This window comes from Megalops cyprinoides, chromosome 17 (genome assembly GCF_013368585.1).
Source record: "Megalops cyprinoides isolate fMegCyp1 chromosome 17, fMegCyp1.pri, whole genome shotgun sequence".
Classification (NCBI taxonomy): domain Eukaryota; kingdom Metazoa; phylum Chordata; class Actinopteri; order Elopiformes; family Megalopidae; genus Megalops; species Megalops cyprinoides.
Window position 1 is genome coordinate 15,876,850 of NC_050599.1, and position 20,257 is coordinate 15,897,106.

The 20,257-nt window shown below is 42.9% G+C and overlaps 3 protein-coding genes across 3 annotated transcripts in view; 1 reads left to right on the forward strand and 2 right to left on the reverse strand.

The window, feature by feature from the left end:
- Positions 1–39: 39 nt before the first annotated feature.
- Positions 40–2,582, reverse strand: clec11a (C-type lectin domain containing 11A). Its single transcript, XM_036550530.1, has 4 exons — positions 2,293–2,582; positions 1,705–1,837; positions 801–992; positions 40–624 (listed from the first exon to the last, which is right to left on the reverse strand). The coding sequence occupies exons 1-4, from the start codon at positions 2,416–2,418 to the stop codon at positions 224–226; spliced, it is 852 nt and encodes a 283-aa protein (XP_036406423.1). The 5' UTR covers positions 2,419–2,582; the 3' UTR covers positions 40–223.
- Positions 2,583–3,717: 1,135 nt separating this feature from the next.
- Positions 3,718–6,258, reverse strand: c17h1orf198 (chromosome 17 C1orf198 homolog). The gene is made up of 4 exons (XM_036549308.1): positions 5,908–6,258; positions 5,231–5,281; positions 4,401–5,021; positions 3,718–4,035 (listed from the first exon to the last, which is right to left on the reverse strand). Exons 1-4 carry the CDS (start codon positions 6,217–6,219, stop codon positions 3,979–3,981), a joined length of 1,041 nt encoding a protein of 346 aa, XP_036405201.1. The 5' UTR covers positions 6,220–6,258; the 3' UTR covers positions 3,718–3,978.
- Positions 6,259–8,789: 2,531 nt separating this feature from the next.
- igf2r (insulin-like growth factor 2 receptor) overlaps positions 8,790–20,257 on the forward strand; it is a 37,090-nt gene continuing 25,622 nt past the window's right edge. Inside the window, exons 1-12 of the mRNA XM_036549309.1 lie at positions 8,790–8,970; positions 9,850–9,989; positions 13,395–13,513; positions 14,677–14,775; positions 15,430–15,562; positions 16,712–16,823; positions 17,247–17,352; positions 17,494–17,653; positions 18,541–18,733; positions 18,892–18,995; positions 19,406–19,570; positions 19,846–19,992. Of these exons, the coding sequence (XP_036405202.1) occupies positions 8,840–8,970; positions 9,850–9,989; positions 13,395–13,513; positions 14,677–14,775; positions 15,430–15,562; positions 16,712–16,823; positions 17,247–17,352; positions 17,494–17,653; positions 18,541–18,733; positions 18,892–18,995; positions 19,406–19,570; positions 19,846–19,992 (1,609 nt within the window). The 5' untranslated portion in view covers positions 8,790–8,839. The remainder of the gene's footprint in view (positions 8,971–9,849; positions 9,990–13,394; positions 13,514–14,676; positions 14,776–15,429; positions 15,563–16,711; positions 16,824–17,246; positions 17,353–17,493; positions 17,654–18,540; positions 18,734–18,891; positions 18,996–19,405; positions 19,571–19,845; positions 19,993–20,257) is intronic.

Here is a 20,257-nt window from a genome sequence, read left to right on the forward strand (position 1 = left end):
TTAATGTTTTTTACATAAACAAAAGGCAGATGTCAGTGTATGAACATACTTTGTATACGTACAAGTTGTGAATAATCTTTTTTTAAATATATACAGAGCAGAACATTTTGAGTTTGTAGTAATAGTTGATGTCAGGTATGGTTGCTTGATGATGGTGTTTAGTAGATTTAATGGCTTCCTCTGATGCAGGAACTGGTCGAGTAGGAATATGGGGGGGAAGGGTTCAGGCATCAAACTCGCAGAGGTAGTACATTCGCCTGTCACAGTAATTGTCCCACCAGTCACCGTCGTCAGAGGACATAGCCACACAGTTTTCCCGCTTGCCTCCGTCCGGTTGGCTGGACAGGAAGTGCTTACGCCACTGGAAGTAGGTGACCCGCGTGCCGTCCTCGAACAGGTAGAGGCCCTCGGAGCGCTGGTCATTGATGCCCAGCCAGACCGGCCAGTTCCCGGGGTGGAAGAAACTGCGTGCGTAGTCGGCCAGGGCCTCCTGCTCCTTCCTGTCCCGGGGCATTGCCATTCTGCCGCCCCGCTCCTGGCACAGCTGCGCCGCCCTGGCGTACGTCTCGTACGACCGGTACACCAGGAAGCACTTATACCCCACCCTCCGGCCCTTCTGACAGCCTGAGGGAAAACAGGGATGCAGTGGGAGCAAGTGCTAAACACAGTCAATAAGTAGAAAGCACTGTACTGGTGTTACTGTGTCTTTGAATGCATTAAAATATTATGAAAAATAATAATAGGGTAAGGTAACGTTGAGACTCTCCTGTTTGGGAGAAAGAGACACCAGCACCCCCTACCTTCCAGACGCCCGACTTCTTTCCGGTTCTCCTTGCTCATGAGTGACACCTGATGCACGGCATCCTCCGTCTCCCCAATTTTGCCGTCTAATCGGGAGACCCTGTCCAGTAGCTGGGCCATCTTCACGTCCAGAGTGTAGTGTGCCACATTCAGCCTGTGGATGGCCTGGTCCATGGCTGCCAGTCTGGACACTGGTAAGGGAAGGACGATGGATCACTTTCAATATTTACCTTTATTATTTTGGCATGTACATATCTACTCAATTTACATTTACAGGTACTCGTTTGGCAGATGTTCTTATCCAGAGCAACTTAGAGTAGTGCATGTAATAAGGCTTAGTGAACATTCCTACAGATGCAAAAATTGTCCGAAACAAAAAAATGTGCAACAAAACGTATAAAATAATGCTACAATGAACATATTGTCACACACAGAAGCTATAGTGAGGGAAATGAAAGAAAACATGCCAAAAATGAAAGGTGTGATTATTTGTTTTTTTTGGATGAGACAAAGCAAGGTCCCGACTCTGGTCATTAAAGACCCTGTTTCATTTATCACAGAGTTAGGGGGCTCCCCCTGTGTATTGGCTAATTAAACTCTTTCACTCAGGCCATCTAATGATCCCCAAGGTGGATTGACTAAAATAACTCCTCCCCAAATAATTCCCTACCCCAGGTCATCACTGTAAAAGAGAACTGTTTCTGAATTGAGTCTATCTGGTTAAATAAAGGTGAAATAAATATAAAATCACAAAACAAACCATAAACGTTAAACGTCAAGAGTTTGCATTCAGTCATCACATTTTACATTTACATTTATTCATTTGGCAAAGGTTCTCATCCAGAGTGACCCCAATATTTGGAAATTAGTTTGTATCGGGTTGTATTTTGGGGGGAGACATACAGACATAATTGTAGGTGTTCTCGAAGTCTGAGATGGGGGATGTTGGCTCTGGTTCCTCAGGGCCTCCCTCCCCTCCCTCACTGTCCTGCGGTTTGACTGGCTCAGGACTAGAAAGCGGTTGTATGTCCTCATCCTAATGGACAAGAGGACTGGACTCAACAGTGCAACCACAATACAACCTAGCAGTACTGCAATTAACAGGGCAAATATTCAAAATCCCACAAGAAGAATTTTACATATATTGTACCCGGTGGCCTCACCATTTTTTGGAAATCCTCTTTGTCAATCTCTCACAGTCTACATAAAAGAATAAACTTCACGCCCCCACAAGCACAACAGGATTCATCACATCAGCACTGTCAGTCTCATGGTCGTTTATTTCTCCTTGAAAAGGTAGTTTAGGGGAATCATTACACAAGACAGTAAAATGATATATTTCTTAAATTTCCATTACTTTTAGGTTTCAACTGTGAAACATAATTTGGAATAATCTCCACGCAGCAGATCTACAAGCATGTCTTAAACAGCATGACAGTTTACCGTCAGATTAGATCTTTTCACTGAAAAGTTTGCTGCCAGAGTCCCCACCTGGATTGTTGTTCCACCGTCTGGACTCCCGGCTCCCACTTGGTCGTCCAGGCTCTCGTTACTGCTGTCGCACAGGGAAAGAGCAGACAGGCAGACGACGGCAACAAGGACGGCTGCTTTTCCCATTTTACCCTCAGTGTCTCGGGCTTTTCTCCGTTTCCGAAGAGGCCTCTTCTGTCCTGCCCTCCCTCCCTCTGCCTCTCCTCTCGGCTCGTCCTGAGCGGGTCTCACCAACAACAGGAAGCCTCATTGTTTTTCCTTCCACCTCCCATTTCCACGCTTTGTGGCAACAGCGCTTTTTCAGCAAAGTCGCCTCCGTGGCATGCGCTCACACTTAAGTACTTCAGGTCTAATAATCCTATTGGTCACACATGTGAGGTTTATCTGTGGGGCGATGAATCATTCTAAAGGCAGGCAGGACTGTGGTGAGTTAATGTGAAAAAAAAACTTGAGCACACATCTTCATACGCTGAAGTCATGGCAGTTCTTAGGAATTCCTGTTAAAACGTTATGAGAATCAGACTTTCCGTCCGCACGAGGGTTTGGATTAGAATTAGGGTACGTGGGTGGGGCTGCAGAAACTGAAAGAGCCCACTGTTACCCAACTGCAGTACTCCGCTCAGCAACATTTTCTCCACATTGGTCTGTGTAGAAAATGAACCATACATCATACACACCGGTGTTCTTGTGTCTTTAATTCATCACATTTAAGATTCTCCCCAGTGACATTCTGAAAATGAAGTTTCTTATTTTTTTTTGTTCATTTGTAGGAGTGAATTTTCCTGCCACACCAGGAAAATTTCTCTAGTTTGCCAGACTTCTGATATTATTACCACGCCATAATCATCATTTCACTATCCAAAACGTGGGTCTAAAAATGGACTTTGGTACTGTTATATTGCTTTAAGCAATAAACAGTTAATAGTCTTGTATGCATTCTTTCCATTGCATTATGGTTTACCATCACATAATAACAGAGTCCTGTTTAGCTTTGTGAGATTAGGTCAGTCTGCTTTACTTTGAAGCCTGTGGAAACATAAAATTTAGTGCACTCATCTAATTTGGCTGCTCCTCAGCTCAAGTTACTTTACACAGTGGACTAATTGACTTGAACCTGTACAGCTGCCTGTTTTCCTCTCTGAGCAGGATCATTACTTTCCCCTTTACTGGCACACTGTGGAAAGGTTTAATCGCTGAAAATCAAAACAGTTCTCTGAAGAAAAGAACAAGTATTTTTTCCTTTTTTTTCCCCTCAGCACTAATGATTTCACAGGAGTACAAGATTTACTTTTTGAAACACGGGCAATCAAGAAAACACTTGAATGAAATGTTCTTTTGCAAAATTATTTTATTTGTTTCATACTTTGGTAGTGTACAATGGATGCAGACCTACATTTCAAAGAATATGAATCTGTTGAGAAAAAAAAAACATGCTATTTTACCCAAACATATCACTTTTAGTGCTTATATAAATACAAACTATCTTCATTTTAACACTAGTATGAGGTCAAGAAAACAGTGGGAGGGAGACATTCAGAGGACAGCAAAGCACATGTGGAGAAATGCTACAAGCTGCAGGGGGTAAGAAGCCAGGTCAGTCCTGTTGTTGGCTTTCCAGAGCTCACGGAAGAATTAGAAGGTTCCTTCTTGTGGAATCCACCCCATGACTGCTGTTATCGCTGTTCGTTACCAGTTATCCAGGAAGTCAAAGCCTGTCTTCAGAATACTGCTGCTAGTATTAAACTGCAAATGAAAAAAATAAAGCATCACAAACACTGACAAATCACATCTTTAAAGAGGCTTAAAATAACCATAAATCATTGATCCACATTACAAGCCAAACAAATAGGTATTTGTTCCTATTTGTTTGGCTTGTAACCTAGGTATCTAAATGTAAATGGTAGGTAGGTATGTAAATGTAAATGTAAATGTATCTGAAAATCCGTCTCACAGGACAAACCAAAGTCTGAGACATATCAAAAATCTTTTCTGGAAGTGAAAAATGAAAACTGTTCATGGTAGTGTGCCTTCCATTAAGGTAAACCCAACTGTCTCATTACAACCTTCAACAAGACTATAAGCAAAGGCAACTATGTTACAATGCCTACCTGGGAGAACGTTGGACTAGCAGCAAGCGGAGACTCCGCCTTCTCGCTCTCCTTGGAGGGGCCTCCCGAGTGAGCAGGGGACTTGGTGGTGGGTGCCGGGGTAAAGACATCATCCAGGGTGCTGACGGAGGGCAGGGTGCTCTGAGCCCGCTCCCAGCCAGCCACGGAGGTCGAGACGCTGGCGGGTGCAGGCGGGGTCACGCTAATGGCAGCAGGAGGGGCGTGGGTGCTGACGGGCACTGGGGGCGGGGGCGCAGGCGGTTTGGGCGCCCGAGGTTTGGTCGCCCGCTGCTGCGGCTGTTGCTGGGGTGCCGGCTCCTCCACCTCCCTCGGAGCAGACTCCTGCCGCAGGTACGAGGGGAGCGGCTTCTCCCCTTTTTCGAGGGACTTGATCTGGCTCGGCGTTAGGGAGTGGAAGTCGGCCTGCTCGCCCTCCAAGCGGGACCTCTCTGCACTGATCTTCCAGAAAGAGGATTCCTCCTCCCCATTGGACACCTTGCTGCTTTGGGAGACCTTGGCCTGGTTGCTCTGAGGAGTCTTGCTGGGCTTAGAGTCAGACTGCAAGGACAAACCCCCTTGCTCTGGGGCTGCCGTCGATGAGAGACTGAACTCCAGCTGACTCTGAAATCAATGACACAAGCAGTGACACGGCCAGTTATTTCTCACTCCTCCCTGTTACAGATAATTAGACCACAAACAAAAAACTTATTCGATGTCATAGTTTTTTCTTCATAAGAGTCGATCAAAATGACTGGTTTTCAAGATGTTTCAAGTGCTGAGATTTTTGATAAACGGAGAGAGCTGTGTTCTGAGTTTAGTAGACAGGCTACCTTGGTTTCCCAGGAAAATGGTGCCGAGTGTTCATCCTGCCAAGTTATGTCCTGAAACCATAACACACAAAATGCTTAATGAGCAGCAAATAAATAAAGGTAACTGTAAAGCTAGCAACATGCATACATTACATATATACACATCACACCAATTAGCCGTTTTGCGATCTATTACTAGAGATCAAGAGAACGTCTAATCAGTAGCTTTCAATTCAAGAAGGTTTTCAAAAGCCAATCTGTAGTTAACATAGCTAATCTATAGATTTATGTAGCTAGTTCTCGAGCGAATGGATTATTTAACACATTAGTTTTACTAGCTAGCTACTGTATGTATAAGTTGTTTTATGTCTGGCTAAACCTGAGACCTTGCTAACTGGCTAGCTAGATGGCTTGGTTCGCTCGCTGACGGGCTCGTTATCTTGTTAGCTTGCTTGCTACATTACACAATTCAGACTCTCGCTTTACATAGACACCGATCTAAGTTAACTATCGAGCTGGTCTAGTCACTAGTAACTAAAAAGTTAATTACAGTAACCTACCGGTATTATTGTCTAAACTACTTTAATTTAACGTAGCTCTTTGTTTGACAGTAGCTAGTTAACTACACAGTAACAAAAATGCCGTGCCCGTCAGAACCAGACGGATATTTTGTTAACGACTAACAAAATGTCTCTCACCTCCTCCCCGAAATGTACAATCTTTTGCCCTGTTTGTATGAGCATCTTGGGGTAGCATACGATTTCTTCTCGGTCCAATCTGTGCATTGCATATCGAGCTCGGACTTGAGGATCCATCATCCCATTGTCGATGGCCGTGTCCTGCTCGTTTGGCGTCATTTTCTCCCAGTTTGACCCATATTTCTCCTTGATTTTCTCCCTCTCAAGCATAATCTTCCTGGCCATGGAATTGATCGAAGAAAAATACTCAAATTTCTTCGCCTCCATCCTATGGGCATCGCTCCCAGTCCCAACCATAGTGGCCGTGGCCATTTTCAACCAGCTGTTGTGTACCCTAGCAAACTAGACCGACTAGCTACAGAAGGGAGAGGTCAGTCGCTGACGTAGGCACATAGAATGGCACGCTGCGAATCTGTTCTATAAACACACAGCGCGCCATCTGGCGAGATAAACGTAGAAACGTGACGACTGCTGGATTCAAGAGGCAGTATTTCTGAAGTATGGCTGGGCTAAACGTATACTATAAAATAAAATGAGGTTTTGGTTAGTTTCTTGGGACCATATTTATGACACGTAAATAGCCAACGTACAATATTTGTACTGATCGATACTTTTGCCATCTTTATGTCAACATCTGAAATCCAGTGTGGACATTTTTACTGTATTATTATTATTATTAGTAGTAGTAGTAGTAACAGTAATAGTACTATGGAATAAACATGTCGTGCACAGTCGTTTCTAATGTAATCAATGATGTCACAGGTTGCTCAGGGTGAGACCTGACAATTGCAGTTGATAAAATGTAGTTGATGCAAAATAAAGGCATGCAATTAATACTAATCAAACTTTGATCAAGAATTATAACAACCCCCTGCATTGTTATTATCATTTTCATTATTGTGTTATTGTAGTTATTATTATAAATATATGTTAATAGTGGTAGGTTAATAATGTTAGTATGATGATGTTGATGATAATGATTATGCAAAGTGTTTTGACTAATTTGATCCAATCCTTTTTGTTCCATTTTGAAAATGGGGCTTCAACCACAGATCTCAACTGCACCCATTTCAGTGTCAGAGCTTAGTCTCCTGCCAGGACATAATAAGAATATTACTAAAATAACCACACAGAACATACAAAAATAATAACAATAACAACAATGTTAATTTATACAGCACCTTGGATTTCAAAGTAGTTTACCACAAAGGAGGCACCTCAATGCCAATCAATGTGTAGAGCCTGGGTGATGCACAAGAGCCATTTCACTGCCACTCACTACACAGAGGGGGAGAGGGAGGGAATTGTTTACCCAATTAAACTGGGGGATTATTAGATGGCCAGACTGAAAAAGCCAGATTAGGAGTTTAGCCAGAATATTGGAGGACCCCCCCCCCCCCCCCCCACACACACACACACCACCACTACCACCACCTTTTGCAAAAATTAATGACAACAGTGAGTCAGAGCCTCAGTTTAACATCTCATCTGTGTTCCTCTCTGTATTTCATTTAGGTCCTGTAGCTTGGAACATCTCCAACTGTTCTTTGGCCTGTTCTCCTTTCTCTTTTCATAGAAATGTGGTTTGGAGTCTGTTCTGTAACATCTTACACATAATTCCTGAGCAATTCACTCTTATGTTGCTGCTGATGTCCCCCGCTCAGTGATCTTCCAAAGCTCTGTATCTGTGGTTTTGTTGAGCCACCATATCTTAAGGATGCATTGCCGACAACTGTTGATGAAAATGTTAAGATCATTTTGGAGGGATAACAGACAGTCTTTTAGGTTTCTGAACATTTCTGCAGAAATTATTTCTCAGTTTTGTTGAAAGCCTTGTAATTTATTGGCAGCTGGAAAGACAGCCATACTGGGCACATGACGCTAAGGGTACAGTGATCCTCTGAAACACACAAGTTTTGTTCTCCAGGTAGGTGAAATCCCCTGCTTCAGGAATTACTTCCCAATCCAGTGTGTGCTTCATTGTTCTGCGTGTGGTTTTCTAGAAGTAGGGTCAGGTCATGAGGAAAAAAAAACAGTAGCTACTGATAGGTATTCCGCAGATTATGTGGTTCAGTCTTTGATGCTCTGTGGTTCTCCTCATTGCCCTGTCAGTGACAGTAATAAAAAGCTGGATGCCACGAAGCCAGTGAGTGGACTTCCCGTCATTTCGTGTTTGTCAGGTTTTCATGCAATTTATCAGGTGAACAAACATGTGGCTGAAATTCAGGATTTCTCGATGATATCTCGCTTGGAGTTTTTGTTTTTTTTTTCAATTTGGAGCAAAGAGGAATTTTCAGCGAGATTTCGGGGAATACAAGGTTTTTCATCTGCCGAGCAGGCAGGGGCGCTAATGAGTTTTTTTGTACGTCCGTTTAATCAGAAGCTGCAGGGGGAGCCCGGGGGGAAGAAATTCTCCCCACTTACACACATTTTAGTCTGTATTATTATTATCCATATTATTACAACGTTTGTCCAAAACTTTAGTGGGCATGAACAGGTCACCTTCAAGTTTTTTTTGCCTATTTTCTTGTTTTAATTCCAAATATCTGATTGTTGTTTCTTTTACGGTATGTGATTACCGATGTTTGTTGTTACTTATTAAACCAGAGATGGAAAGGATCCTGTAAAGATCCCATTAGGAAACAAACAACGTAACGTTGCAAACAACACAATTCCATTTCTACACAACTGTTTTAATGCTGCGCCCATAGCACATAAACAGAAGCCAGTCTACCTAGAGTCTATGCCATAAATACGACCACAATACATACATATGATGATGACTCATTCAGCCAACGTTAGTCAAGGTAGATTATACCATGTGACCCTCTATCATGTGGCAACTTTGTCATGTGATTCTGTTAGTTCCTGCTATCGGAGGACTTGCTGTATCATGTCGGACAGAGAGCTCTAAAACACTGGCGCAAAAAATATGGGTTCACCCTGCAAGTGTGTCCCAGTACCTTGCCAAATTGTCTGGTTGGCTGGATTTCTGACGCTTCTTACATTCTTGTTCAGTGCAGTGGGAGCCGATGATAACCCTTGGTACCAAGATTTGTGCAGGTAAGTGATCGTTATCTTACCTACCTAGCTAGCTACAACGTTGCAGATACTGCCAGCTGTTGGCTACTCAATTGGCGCACTCACTGACAATACTAGGTAGCTATGTAGGTACCTAATTGACAGAGTGCAGTAGCCAGGCTGACATTACTGACATTAAAGCTTCCACACTATTAGCTAGCAATCCAGCTAGCCATACGTTTTGGTGGTTCTCTTATTGGTAGGTAGCTAGCTAGCTAGATAGCCAACTAGAAGTAAAGTAGGTTGGTAACTATTATTTGTAGCGAGTTAGACGGCTGTAGAAAGCTGTATAAAAAAGGGACGCATATGAAGCAATTAAAACGTTGATAGGTCACTACTTAGCAAGCTTATGTTAGTTAGCTTGCTAGTCACCTATGTTAAGGTCGCTAGCTAGCATGTGTCGGAGTCTGGTCTGAACATGCAGTAGCGAGCTAGCTAGCCAAACATAATGCTGCACTGTGGTGTGGAAATTAAATTATGTTCTTTAGGAAGTCATACATTTGCAGTTTTATAGCTTACTGACCGTAAACTTTCAAAGTAGTGTTTGAGTTCGTATTAAATCGGTTGAACAAAGCAAATGTGTAACAGTGTATGACACCTTTGGAATTCATTCCAAATTCAGTCATTTAGCTAATCACGCAGATGTTGTCTAACGCTAATGAACGATACAAAGAGGCAACAGAGCGACTCAAAATCCTGACATTGTTCAGTAGGTAGTCAGACTTTGGGAAAATAAGTCACAATCTGAAGTATTTTTCCTCACTCATAAGTTTAAAAATACCACGTCTTTAAGTTCTACTTTTTTCACATTTCGAGGACGGCTGTTAACTTGTTCCATTGATGTTTTGCTTCTGGATGCAGCTACAAATGGGAGGCCATAGACGAGGACAGCAAAGTGAGGTACTCTCTGAAGCTTTGCGACTCCTCACCCAACACAGCATGTGGAGACGGGGTTTCCATCTGTGCCCAAAATATGAGCAGCAAGGTGCAGTGGTCAGTGGGTGAGTAGTGGGCTCTGAGGATGCCGGGAAGGCAGGACCTGCTGATTAAGACAACATGCATTAAATGATGAGTCTGCACACCACGGAGCACATTGCATAGAGCAGCAGGGGCGGTCATGAGATTGCTAAGGGTCTGCTGTTGGCATTTCTACCGCACTCCAAATACCTTGAAACATAACGGGTTGAATTATGTCTGCCTTTGTCAGCTGCTTGGAAAATGGCTGTCACTCCACATGTGGCCTTAAGTTGATGAAAATATGGTTGAGAGTGTGTACCTCAGTCCCAGTTTCCCTATAAGAAAGGTCACTCTTGCAAAGCCGTTTCAGTTGATCAGGCTGAGGATGTGTTGGCTTAGGTTGTGTTATTGTGTAACAATCTCAGAAGAATGCACTCAAACCGCACTTCCCAGGGCTCGCCGGACGTAGTACATTTCCTGGAGTGCAATTTTATTTTCTTTGTAAGAAGCAGCTTCGTGTTGTAATGTGTCAGTTTGAGTTAGAGGTGGCTGCAACTCTGTGCTCTCTGGGCTGTGACAGACATGATTTAGTAGAAAGAGTGGTGCATTGCTGAATTAGCGTTGACATTCCCTTTTGCGTAAAGTAGCAGAGGAAGACGTGAAGATTTCTTTTTTCCTGTTTGGAAATAAAAACAACAGTTCAATTCCTTTTTGCCCTTAGGCATATTAATACACAGTAGACGGGCGTAGTAGGTAGCAGAATATCTTGAAGCATACACATAGTGTACTTATGTATGGTATGTTTTGTGGTATAGCTTACTCTGCTAATTCCAAAATAATCCTTTTACTGCCAGTTTATTTTCCTTTTCTGCAGCTCATGCAAACTATCGTTTTTACATTAGGCAGCAGTTTCAAATATTTGTCATTGTACATGAAGATACAAAGATTGATATCAGTGATATCAGTACATTTAAAACACTGAATGTTGAAGAATGAAAAGTGTGATTGCTGTTAGAGACACAGACTGAGAGGCTTATCTGTTTCATTACGTAGTTAAATTTAATTTTGCTTTGTGCTATTGTGCTTTGTTCTGTTGCTGTTCAATACAATTCACAATACAATTTACCCAGTTTAACAAGTAAGACCATATAAATCTGCTTGTTCTGCTGTTTCCCTTCTCAGAAGCTGCTTTTAGATCCAGTCCATGACTTAAAGCAGTGCCATGTAATTCTATTTCTCTGGAAATCAAATCCGATTTCTTCCGTTTGGTGCCTTAGTTGTGTTTGGCAGATCTGGAATGAAAGAAGTGTTAAAAACTCGAAGCTACCTGTCGCAGTTCATTTAACACTGTCATATATTTCCTGTTAACAGAAGCCGTTGTTGCCCCTTTTTGCTGTATTTCCTCTTTGTTTCCCACCAGGATCTGAAAGGTCCTCCCACATAGGGCCTTATCGTCAGCCTGTGCTGAATGCTGGCAGTGTTGATGTCCGGCTAATTGAATCACGCAAATTGGTGCTTGTCTCTGCCTTGCATTTGCCCTGATGCACGCATTTCTGAGGGAAACGCTGCGGGATGAAGGGCCCTGTTTACAAATGGCTTACTTCTTGTTAACTCCCGGCAGTTTCAGTTTCGTGCAGATAACAGAAATGGTTACTAGGCTAGGGTTGAATTTGGCATACCTTCACCAGCCCCAGCCTGCGTTCAGAGTGTCTGTCACGTTGGGTGCCATTTTACCGTGTCTCCCAAATCTATCCACTTCTTTTGTATTGTGCATTGTGATACTGGAAAATTGGAGAACCGTTTCACCACTGAGGCAAAATAAGTTACGGACAACATGTTCTGAGGAACCCCTCAATAGGAGACTGTGTGGTCCAGTGGCTTTCGCCCAGACTGACACCACATCATGTGGCAGATTTCCTGAACTCTGTACCTCTGAGCACTGATTCAGTCAGATAAGAAACGCTCTGTGAGCTCATATGCAAGGGATTCCTCTGTTCCTGTGAAAAAAATAGGAAGGTTTGTCATGGTATAGGTCAAAGGTTAACAGATCAGCCGGCTGTTTATGCGTTTGTTTGCGACTGGGCAGCTGGCAGTTTTAGATGGCTGGAAATGAAGATTCACTATGAATTCCAGAAGCGGCCAGAGTGCGGCCAGTTGAATGATTATAATTTGAATGGGGAATCTCCCTGGCTGTCTCCATTGTTCTGTAATTTATGTTACTGGGTCAGCCGAAGAATAGCATGTCAGCACTGGATCCCATGATCACAGCTGAATAACTTTCATTTATGGGAGTCTAGATATCTAAGTGATATGAGAGGAGGCGTGTATCTGTACTTTATATGGCTAAGGTGTTGTGACTGCCTCTTTGTCACACTGTTGTGGTTTTGCCTCAGGGGTAAGAGCCTGATTAGGGACAGTGGATGTTCACAGTGTTTACTCAAGTGTAAGATGAATACAAATGCTCATTTGGTAAAACTGCTCTGCCAGCACTACTGTGAGTAATTAACCTTACCCACTCACTAATGAACAATAACGGTCCCATTAATGATAAATTATAGTAATTAATAACAATTATTGTAAGTTTATTATTTCCGCGGTAGTAAATGGAGGTCGTAGTGTTGCTACGAAAAATTTGAGACATTCAGAAGAACGTAACTGGGTCTTCTGGACCACAGAGTCACCCAGGAAAACTGGTTTTTGAAAGTGTTGATTCTTGAGGGTCTCACTCCTCCCTTTTAGTTGAGCCATCAGTCTGGTGCCCGCAGTCAGTGTATTCTAAGAGCAGACAGAGACAGACTGATCCATGATCTCTGGGTCAGCTTCTCATGCTGTCTGTGTTCTCCGGGCCGGACATGCCCAGACTTCTTGGCAGATATACGCTCTGAATTGCTGACCTTCCCAGACTGAGCACTGTAGTGCTTTAACCTTTGCCATGAAATGGCTTGCAGACTGGAAACTGACGTAGAATACTTTGGCTTTGTGCATAAGAGAGAGGGTCGTTTCAGTGATTTATGAATGGGTTCAGCCAAATCATTGACTGAGGCCTATTTTATAGTGTCAGCTAATGTACACTGTAAAATTATTAGGGGGAAAATAGCGTATGTGTTTATATAAAATATAATTAAGACCTTGGCCTGTACTTTTTATTTGGATTCTGCATTTCTCTGTTGAAGTGAGTGAAAAAGCATGCTCACATTCAGTAATGTCACAGTGTGTATTGTCCTTAGCTCATTTAAAAAGTGTTTTTTTTTTTACTTGCACAATACTGTTTGTCAGCTTCAGTCAATTGCTGAGATCATCATTTGGTGTGAGAAACAGAATGAATGCTTGCTCAGATTCACAACTGGTACTTATCGGAATCCTGGCGCTACTTGATACAGTGTTTTTAAAACAGCAAACCTGTTAGTATATGTGTGTGTGTGTGTGACTCCTGTCCTCTGCTCCCATAGGTGACCAGTCCCAGCGGACGGTGTCCGCGAGCGTGCTGGATTTCAGTACCTCCCAGAACTGCGCAGAAGGTGACAGCAAAGTGCAGAGCAGCATCAGCTTCCAGTGTGGGAAGACCATGGTGAGCCCTTGGGTGCAGAGTCGAGAAGAGCTGTCCATTCTCTCTCCCCATGGTGTGGAAGGGTTTTCATTCCAAAACAGCAGGGGCCTCACTTTACCCATTTACATGCAGTGTCTTTTTTATTACATTACATTAATGGCATTTAGCAGACACTCTTATCCAGTGCAACTTACACAGATTAGTTTTTTTACTTTACCCATTTATACAGCTGGATATTTCCTAGGTTAAGTACTTTGCCCAAGGGTACAACAGCAGTGTCCAAGCAGGGAATCAAACCAGCAACCTTTCGGTTACGAGTCCTGCTCCTTACCACTACACTACACTGCCGTCCCTTTTATCTGTATTACCACAAAACTTTGCATTATGCGTGAGCATATTTGTAATTTAACTTGGATGCACATGGTCTGCAACAGCCTGCTGATGTAGTGCTATGTAAATACACCTGAATTATTTGTCTCATGTTGGCAAGCAGTTGCATTAAACAAACAGGTGTGCCTGTAGTGCGTACATTCAGTGCAGGATGGTAACATGGCAGGTAGCCAAACAAGCCACTCGTGTTCTCTCCGGTTCCTGTTAAACAGCTGGGCTCTCAGACACAAACCAGACTGTGAAAGAGGCCCGTGACAAGACGTCAAGCTTCAGTCCTCAAAATATTCAGTAGAAATATGAGGCAGTGAATTATAGTCTGTATTTATGGGAAAGGACTTTATTATAGAGTCATATAAGAAGGGCCATTTTTTTGTCTTCAGGTCTTGTGCACCGCAGGCAGTGTTACTGAGAATCACTGATGGAAAGCGTGAAGCACAGAAAGTGTTTGACTAATTTCCTGTGAAACATGATTGTGGGCTGAGCCACAGACCTGAGAGAGATCCTAAACCGTTATTCACGAGTCTGCCTTTGAACAGAGAAATAAAACTTTGTGGTTCCTATACGACATTTTGCTTGTTTCTATTTCAGTTGAGTGCAAGATTACTGATGATCTCAGGATGTTTACATATTTTTAATTTGGACAGCCTCTCAGAAGAAGATTCAAACACATAAATATTTAAAAAAATGTTGTTTCAAACAAATGCTTCATCACTGCTGTTCCAACATGAATATTTGTTATATTATGCAGTTATGTTATACACTTTTCAATATTTTACGACTTATGTCTTCTCCAGGGAACTCCTGAATTTGTCACTGAATCGAAATGTGTGCACTACTTTGAGTGGAGGACATATGTGGCCTGCAGAAAGGATAAGTTCAAGCCACACAAAGAGGTGAGTTTTCAAAATGACACAGGAATGTGTGTGTCACCTCTACGTGTCAGAGATGGGCAGACGAGTGTGACCTCACAGGGTCTCTCAGTTACGGGAGATAAGGGGCTTTGACTGTAATTACCTCATCATGGAACAACCCTCAGCCAGACCCTTCATTTTCTAATGAAATTGACTTTCTGGGTGATCAGCAGACTGATGTCTTCAACATATGCTTCCCATAAATAGTAAATCATTAGGATTACACAGACCAGTTGTTCTTCACAATGTTGTAAATCCTGTACAGCAGACATTACATCTTTAAATTATTGCAATAAAATAATTTAAAACTGATTTTGTGAAGATTTAATGAATTAACAAACAAATTTAACAAACTTATTTTTTAAAGAAATTTATATATAATGGGATATGTATGGGAATATAATGGGAATAAAAATGTTAATCATATAAAAAAGTTAATTGAGTTGTGTGAAAACTCTGAAACCTGTTAAATTCATACTCAGTGCTCAAGTCCATCAAATCAGCATGCTGAATGTTGCTGAAATATAACAAAATATGGAGTGTGGGGGTTTGTCCACAAACCCAGCATCCGGGTTGTCTGCTGTGTTCCCCTAGTTGATCATGTTGCTTATTGTTTCTTAACCCCTGTACATGAAGGTGCCTTGCTACGTCTTCGATGGAGATGGGAAAAAGCACGATTTAAACCCGCTCATCAAACTGACGGATGGTTACCTGGTGGATGACTCGGACGATGAGATCGACTTGTACATAAACATATGCCGTAGCATCAGTAAGTTTGCTTTTGAATAAACTCAATGAGGGGATAGAAGGTGCACTTTTAAAAATACAGAAATGATTTGTATGCTCCTGTGTGTCAGACCAAACAATAGCTGCCCACTCAAAACAAGTAACTATATTTTGTAGTGGTAATTCATTTGTTTGTAGTGAGGATTATGAAACTAATTGGTATTATACCTTGTTAATTCTTTGCCATTACATTATTAGACATATCAAATAATATCAAAATAATTCCTCAAAAACATGCAAATCCTCACTGGAAACGAACTGAATTGTTCATTCTAATTCATTGTTTTTATGAATATAATATATTTTACGTTTAAATATGAAACTTCTGGAATCTTAGATCTATACATGCATATCTTTTTGTAAAGATGTTGTGCACTGGGATGACTTAACCCTTTTTCCTGACATGAGTTGAGTTATTTGTCCATGATGTACTTGTTGAAATCCTTGTGTAAAATTGCTCTAGTAGTGAATGCATCTTTATAATCCTGCAAAGTGTGTTTTGATATCCCTGTTAAGATGATGCTCTTGAATTCTCTAAGTGCTGGGTCCGGTAGCATTCAATGTCATATCAGTGAGTTGTTTACTGTGTGACCCAGGCTGAGGACAGTGAGGAGAGGAAGTACTAAATGACTAAGCCTGTGTTCACACTTATGTACCACACAACACGCCTCGCTGTTAATGAAGACGTTGCCTTCGTCTGTGAGGATGTGGAACAAATGACATTCACAAGGCCAGGGAACCTGAAAGAATGGCACTAAGACTGTGTGTGCCTGTTGTAAGGGCCGTAAAATGGGAGGAAAGAATGACGTTAGTACCTTTTTCTTTTGGTGACTGAAATGCATGGGTGACTAACGATGAGCCATACTGCTGCCAGTGTGACACTGTGGGACGCTGTTTTGTCTGTGTGCGTGTCAGCTTTTAAGAGCCGTAAACTGACACAGCAGACTTACTCTGTGCTGTGCTCCTGAATAGCAGTAACTGTATTTTTATTGGACATAAGAATATTGTATGATATTGAACTCAGTAGCTTCCAGGCTGTAGGCACTGGTATGTTTTGCTCCACTCCTATAGGGCCAGTGTCTGTTTCCTTGGCTCCAATCTGTTTTATCTTCTTTCTCTGATCTCCCATTAGCCTCAGTGGATACTGGCTGCCCAGAGGGTGCTGCTGCTTGTTTGGTCACCAGCAAGGGTAAATTCAACGTTGGCCGTCCAACACAGCAGCTAGAGCTAAACGCCGCTGACAGGTAAACCACCACACACTACAGTTTGAGCTAATCGTCGCTGAGAAATCAAAGCAGATCAGCTAAACAGAAAATGATTTCACCTTTATTCTTCTAACCACCGATGCGGTGACTTGCAAACAGATTAACCACACAAATTACACAACCCCTGAGAACGGTCAGGAGTTATTGCTACTACTGATAATGTTGTTCCAGTGAACAGGGTGGTGGGCAGAGGGGGTTCTGCATTATTATTTTTGTAGTTTTATAGGTTTTCAGTCAGTTTTTAGACTTGCCTGTTTGTAATCCCTTATCATGCTGCTTCTCCACACTAACCTGAGTGCTTTTAAATGCTGAGAGTCCTTCCGCACCACACTCTGTATCGACCCGCTCCAGAGATGATGACCTCTGTGCTGAGTTGTTTATTTCTCATTCTGCCTTAATCAGATTGAGGCTGCACTATGATGGAGCGTCCGACGACAAGCCTGACTTCTGCGGCGAGCACACCCCCGCAGTTACGGTCACCTTCATCTGCCCATCACGCAGGCAAGAGGTAGATACTGGGGGTGTCCATCTGCCCCGGGGGCCTGTGGCCTTTGAGGGGGGCTTTGGGGGCTCCCCTCTCCCTTGTTTTGGTAGTTTAACCACACAGGGAGTTCGACCGTTTGTGCTGACTGCTTGCGTTGGTCCTCAGGCCAGCAACCCCAGGATGACGGCCAAGACAAACTGCCGGTACGAGGTCGAGTGGGTGACAGAGTACGCCTGCCACAGAGATTACCTGGAGAGCTCCAGCTGCACCCTGACCAGCGAGCAGCACGACATCGCCATCGACCTGACGCACCTCACCCTCGGCAGTGAGTACACCTGGGTGCAGACGCCCCCTGGCTGGCTGTTCGGAACACTATACCAGAAGGTCTTGCATTTCGTATGCTTGTCTGCATCAGAGGGGTGCGGTAACAACATTAGAGAAGGGTAAACTGAAGCGGTGGGAGTCTGCACTTGTTCACAGAGGGATTGTTTCTGTCATGGAGCTCTACTTCCTATCAGTGGTGGAATTGTTCCTAGTTTGCATCTGTACTTGCTGTTTAAAATGAGATTGCCTCTGGTGTGGAGCTCTACTTCCAGAGGGAGTACAGCCTTAGACTGGCACGTCCTCTCAAGACATTTCCTCAGTTGTCATCATCATCATCATAATCATTCATTTACAAGGCGCATGTCTTTATCCATTAGATATAAGTGGAAAATTAAAATAATTATAAAAGTTCCATATATATATAAGCGCCAGTTGAAAGTCTGGACACACTTACTCGTAGAAGGTTTTTTTACACATTTGATGTCTTCACTGTCATTCTAAAAACTATGAAATAACACAAATTAAATTATGCAGTGCCCAAAAACATGTTAATCAATCTTATACTTTAGTTTCTTCAAAGTAGCCTAAAAATATTTTTTTTTGGAAAGAAGTTCATACAGAGGCATCAACCTCACTATTTATATTTGTCTAAAAAACAAAATTTTCAACCATTTAAGTCTTTAGATGAAAGTGTCTCTGAATGCATGTTTCCCATTATCTTAATCACGTGTCCAAACTTTTGACTGGTACTGTATATAAGAGTGTGTTGATGACATAAGCAAGTCAATAATGTGCAAATTTTTTTGGGTGTGGAAGTGTCACTATTTTCTGTTGTGCATAATGAGTATATATGAATGTAACTCTGTTGTTGTTTGTACGTATGTGCAGGTGGAGAGAATCCCTACTATGTACCTGCCAAGAGCAAGGATGGGAAGGACAGCTACACGTACTACCTGAATGTGTGTGGAGAGACAAAGGCAGGTGGCTGTACCGATAGCACGGGCTATGTGTCCGTCTGCCAGGTGAAGGACACCGGGGACGTCAGGAAGGTCGGCGGCAGATACAGGAATCAGACACTGAGGTTCGACCCCAAAAAGCCTTACTGGTCTGTCAGTAATCGTAACCGTTGTTCCGGGCGTTGGTATAACAGACCGCTTTGCTTTTTACTTTTGAGTTTTTACTTTAAAGAGATGCGGTGGTTTACTGTGCTTTGGTTTCCTTGTTCCTGCGGCGTGCCAGGTACTCGGATGGGGACCTCACTCTCATCTACCCGGGTGGGAACAGCTGCAGTTCCGGCTTTCAGCGCATGACCATCATCAACTTCGAGTGCAACCGCACAGCTGGTGAGTATGTGGTCGCCGTCTGTGAAAAGTGCCAACACTGTCTTTTCTGACTGGGTAAAATGTACCCTGATTTTTGTAATGGTTCTGAAATGGAGGCATTCTTAGGTCGACACAAAGCCAAGAACCACACCCTGACCTGAGGGTGTTTTTGGGTCTGAGATTTTTAATGGGTTGAGTAGGTGATTTTGACATTAAGTATTACAGTCTCTCTCTAACTTACCTGTGACTGGTCCACGCTGGGTTTCATTATTTGGCGCTTGTGAAGATGCTAAATTTTTTAGAGGTAATCTAAATCTTCAAAGATATTACGAGAGCTCTGCCCAATTTAAACTACAGATATTTTCCACTGCTGTTATTTTGAAGTGCCCAGCCTCACAGCCCACAATTTTCCTGTCAATCTGGGTTACTAGGCAACGATGGGAAGGGGTTCCCCGTGTTCACTGGTGAGACCGACTGTACGTACTACTTCGACTGGCACACGGCGTATGCCTGCGTCAAGGAAAAGGAGGATCTCCTCTGTAGAGTCACGTCCAACAAGAAGCACTATGACCTGTCACCCTTAACACGATACCCAGGTGAGCGACTGTTTGTGGATCACTGTAAAAACAAACTCCCATCTATTGAATAGTGGGGTTACAGGTCCATGTATCTGTGAGTCTAGCTGTGTATCTTGGTGTTGATGAGATCCAGCTCAATTTTAGAAACTTAGCTTGCCTCCTTTGTAGGTCTTCACAGACCTGTGTGTGGCTTTGAGTGTATGGTGGTGTGTGTGTGTGTGTGTGAGATGGTGCAACTGCATGCATATGCATCTGTCAGGGAATTTATGGGAATGTACTTGGTTGTGTTTTAGTATCAGAGACTCTCCAGAATTGGGAAGCAGTGGATGGCAATGCACCAGAGGCAGACCGGAAGCGCTTTTACATAAACGTCTGCCACAAAATCCTCCAGCAGGGGGTGACAAGCGGCTGTCCAGAGGAAGCTGCTATCTGTGCAGTGGGTGAGCTGTGTAGCATGCCTCGGTCCTTCTCTCTGTGTAACAAATGACTAAAACGAAGCCGTAAAAAGGCACGAAGAAAGGCGTTAGAGGGAAAGTGGTTGTTTGGGCATGGCAAGCATGTATATATAACTCTGTGATCAGCATGTGTAAAGGCCTATTGATTAGGTGTCTGCTTAGTATGTCCTCCTGAAAACATGTTCAAATACCTTTTGAAATTCCCTAGAAATTCCCCTTTGACTTTCATTTCAAGCCGCGTGAAATATAT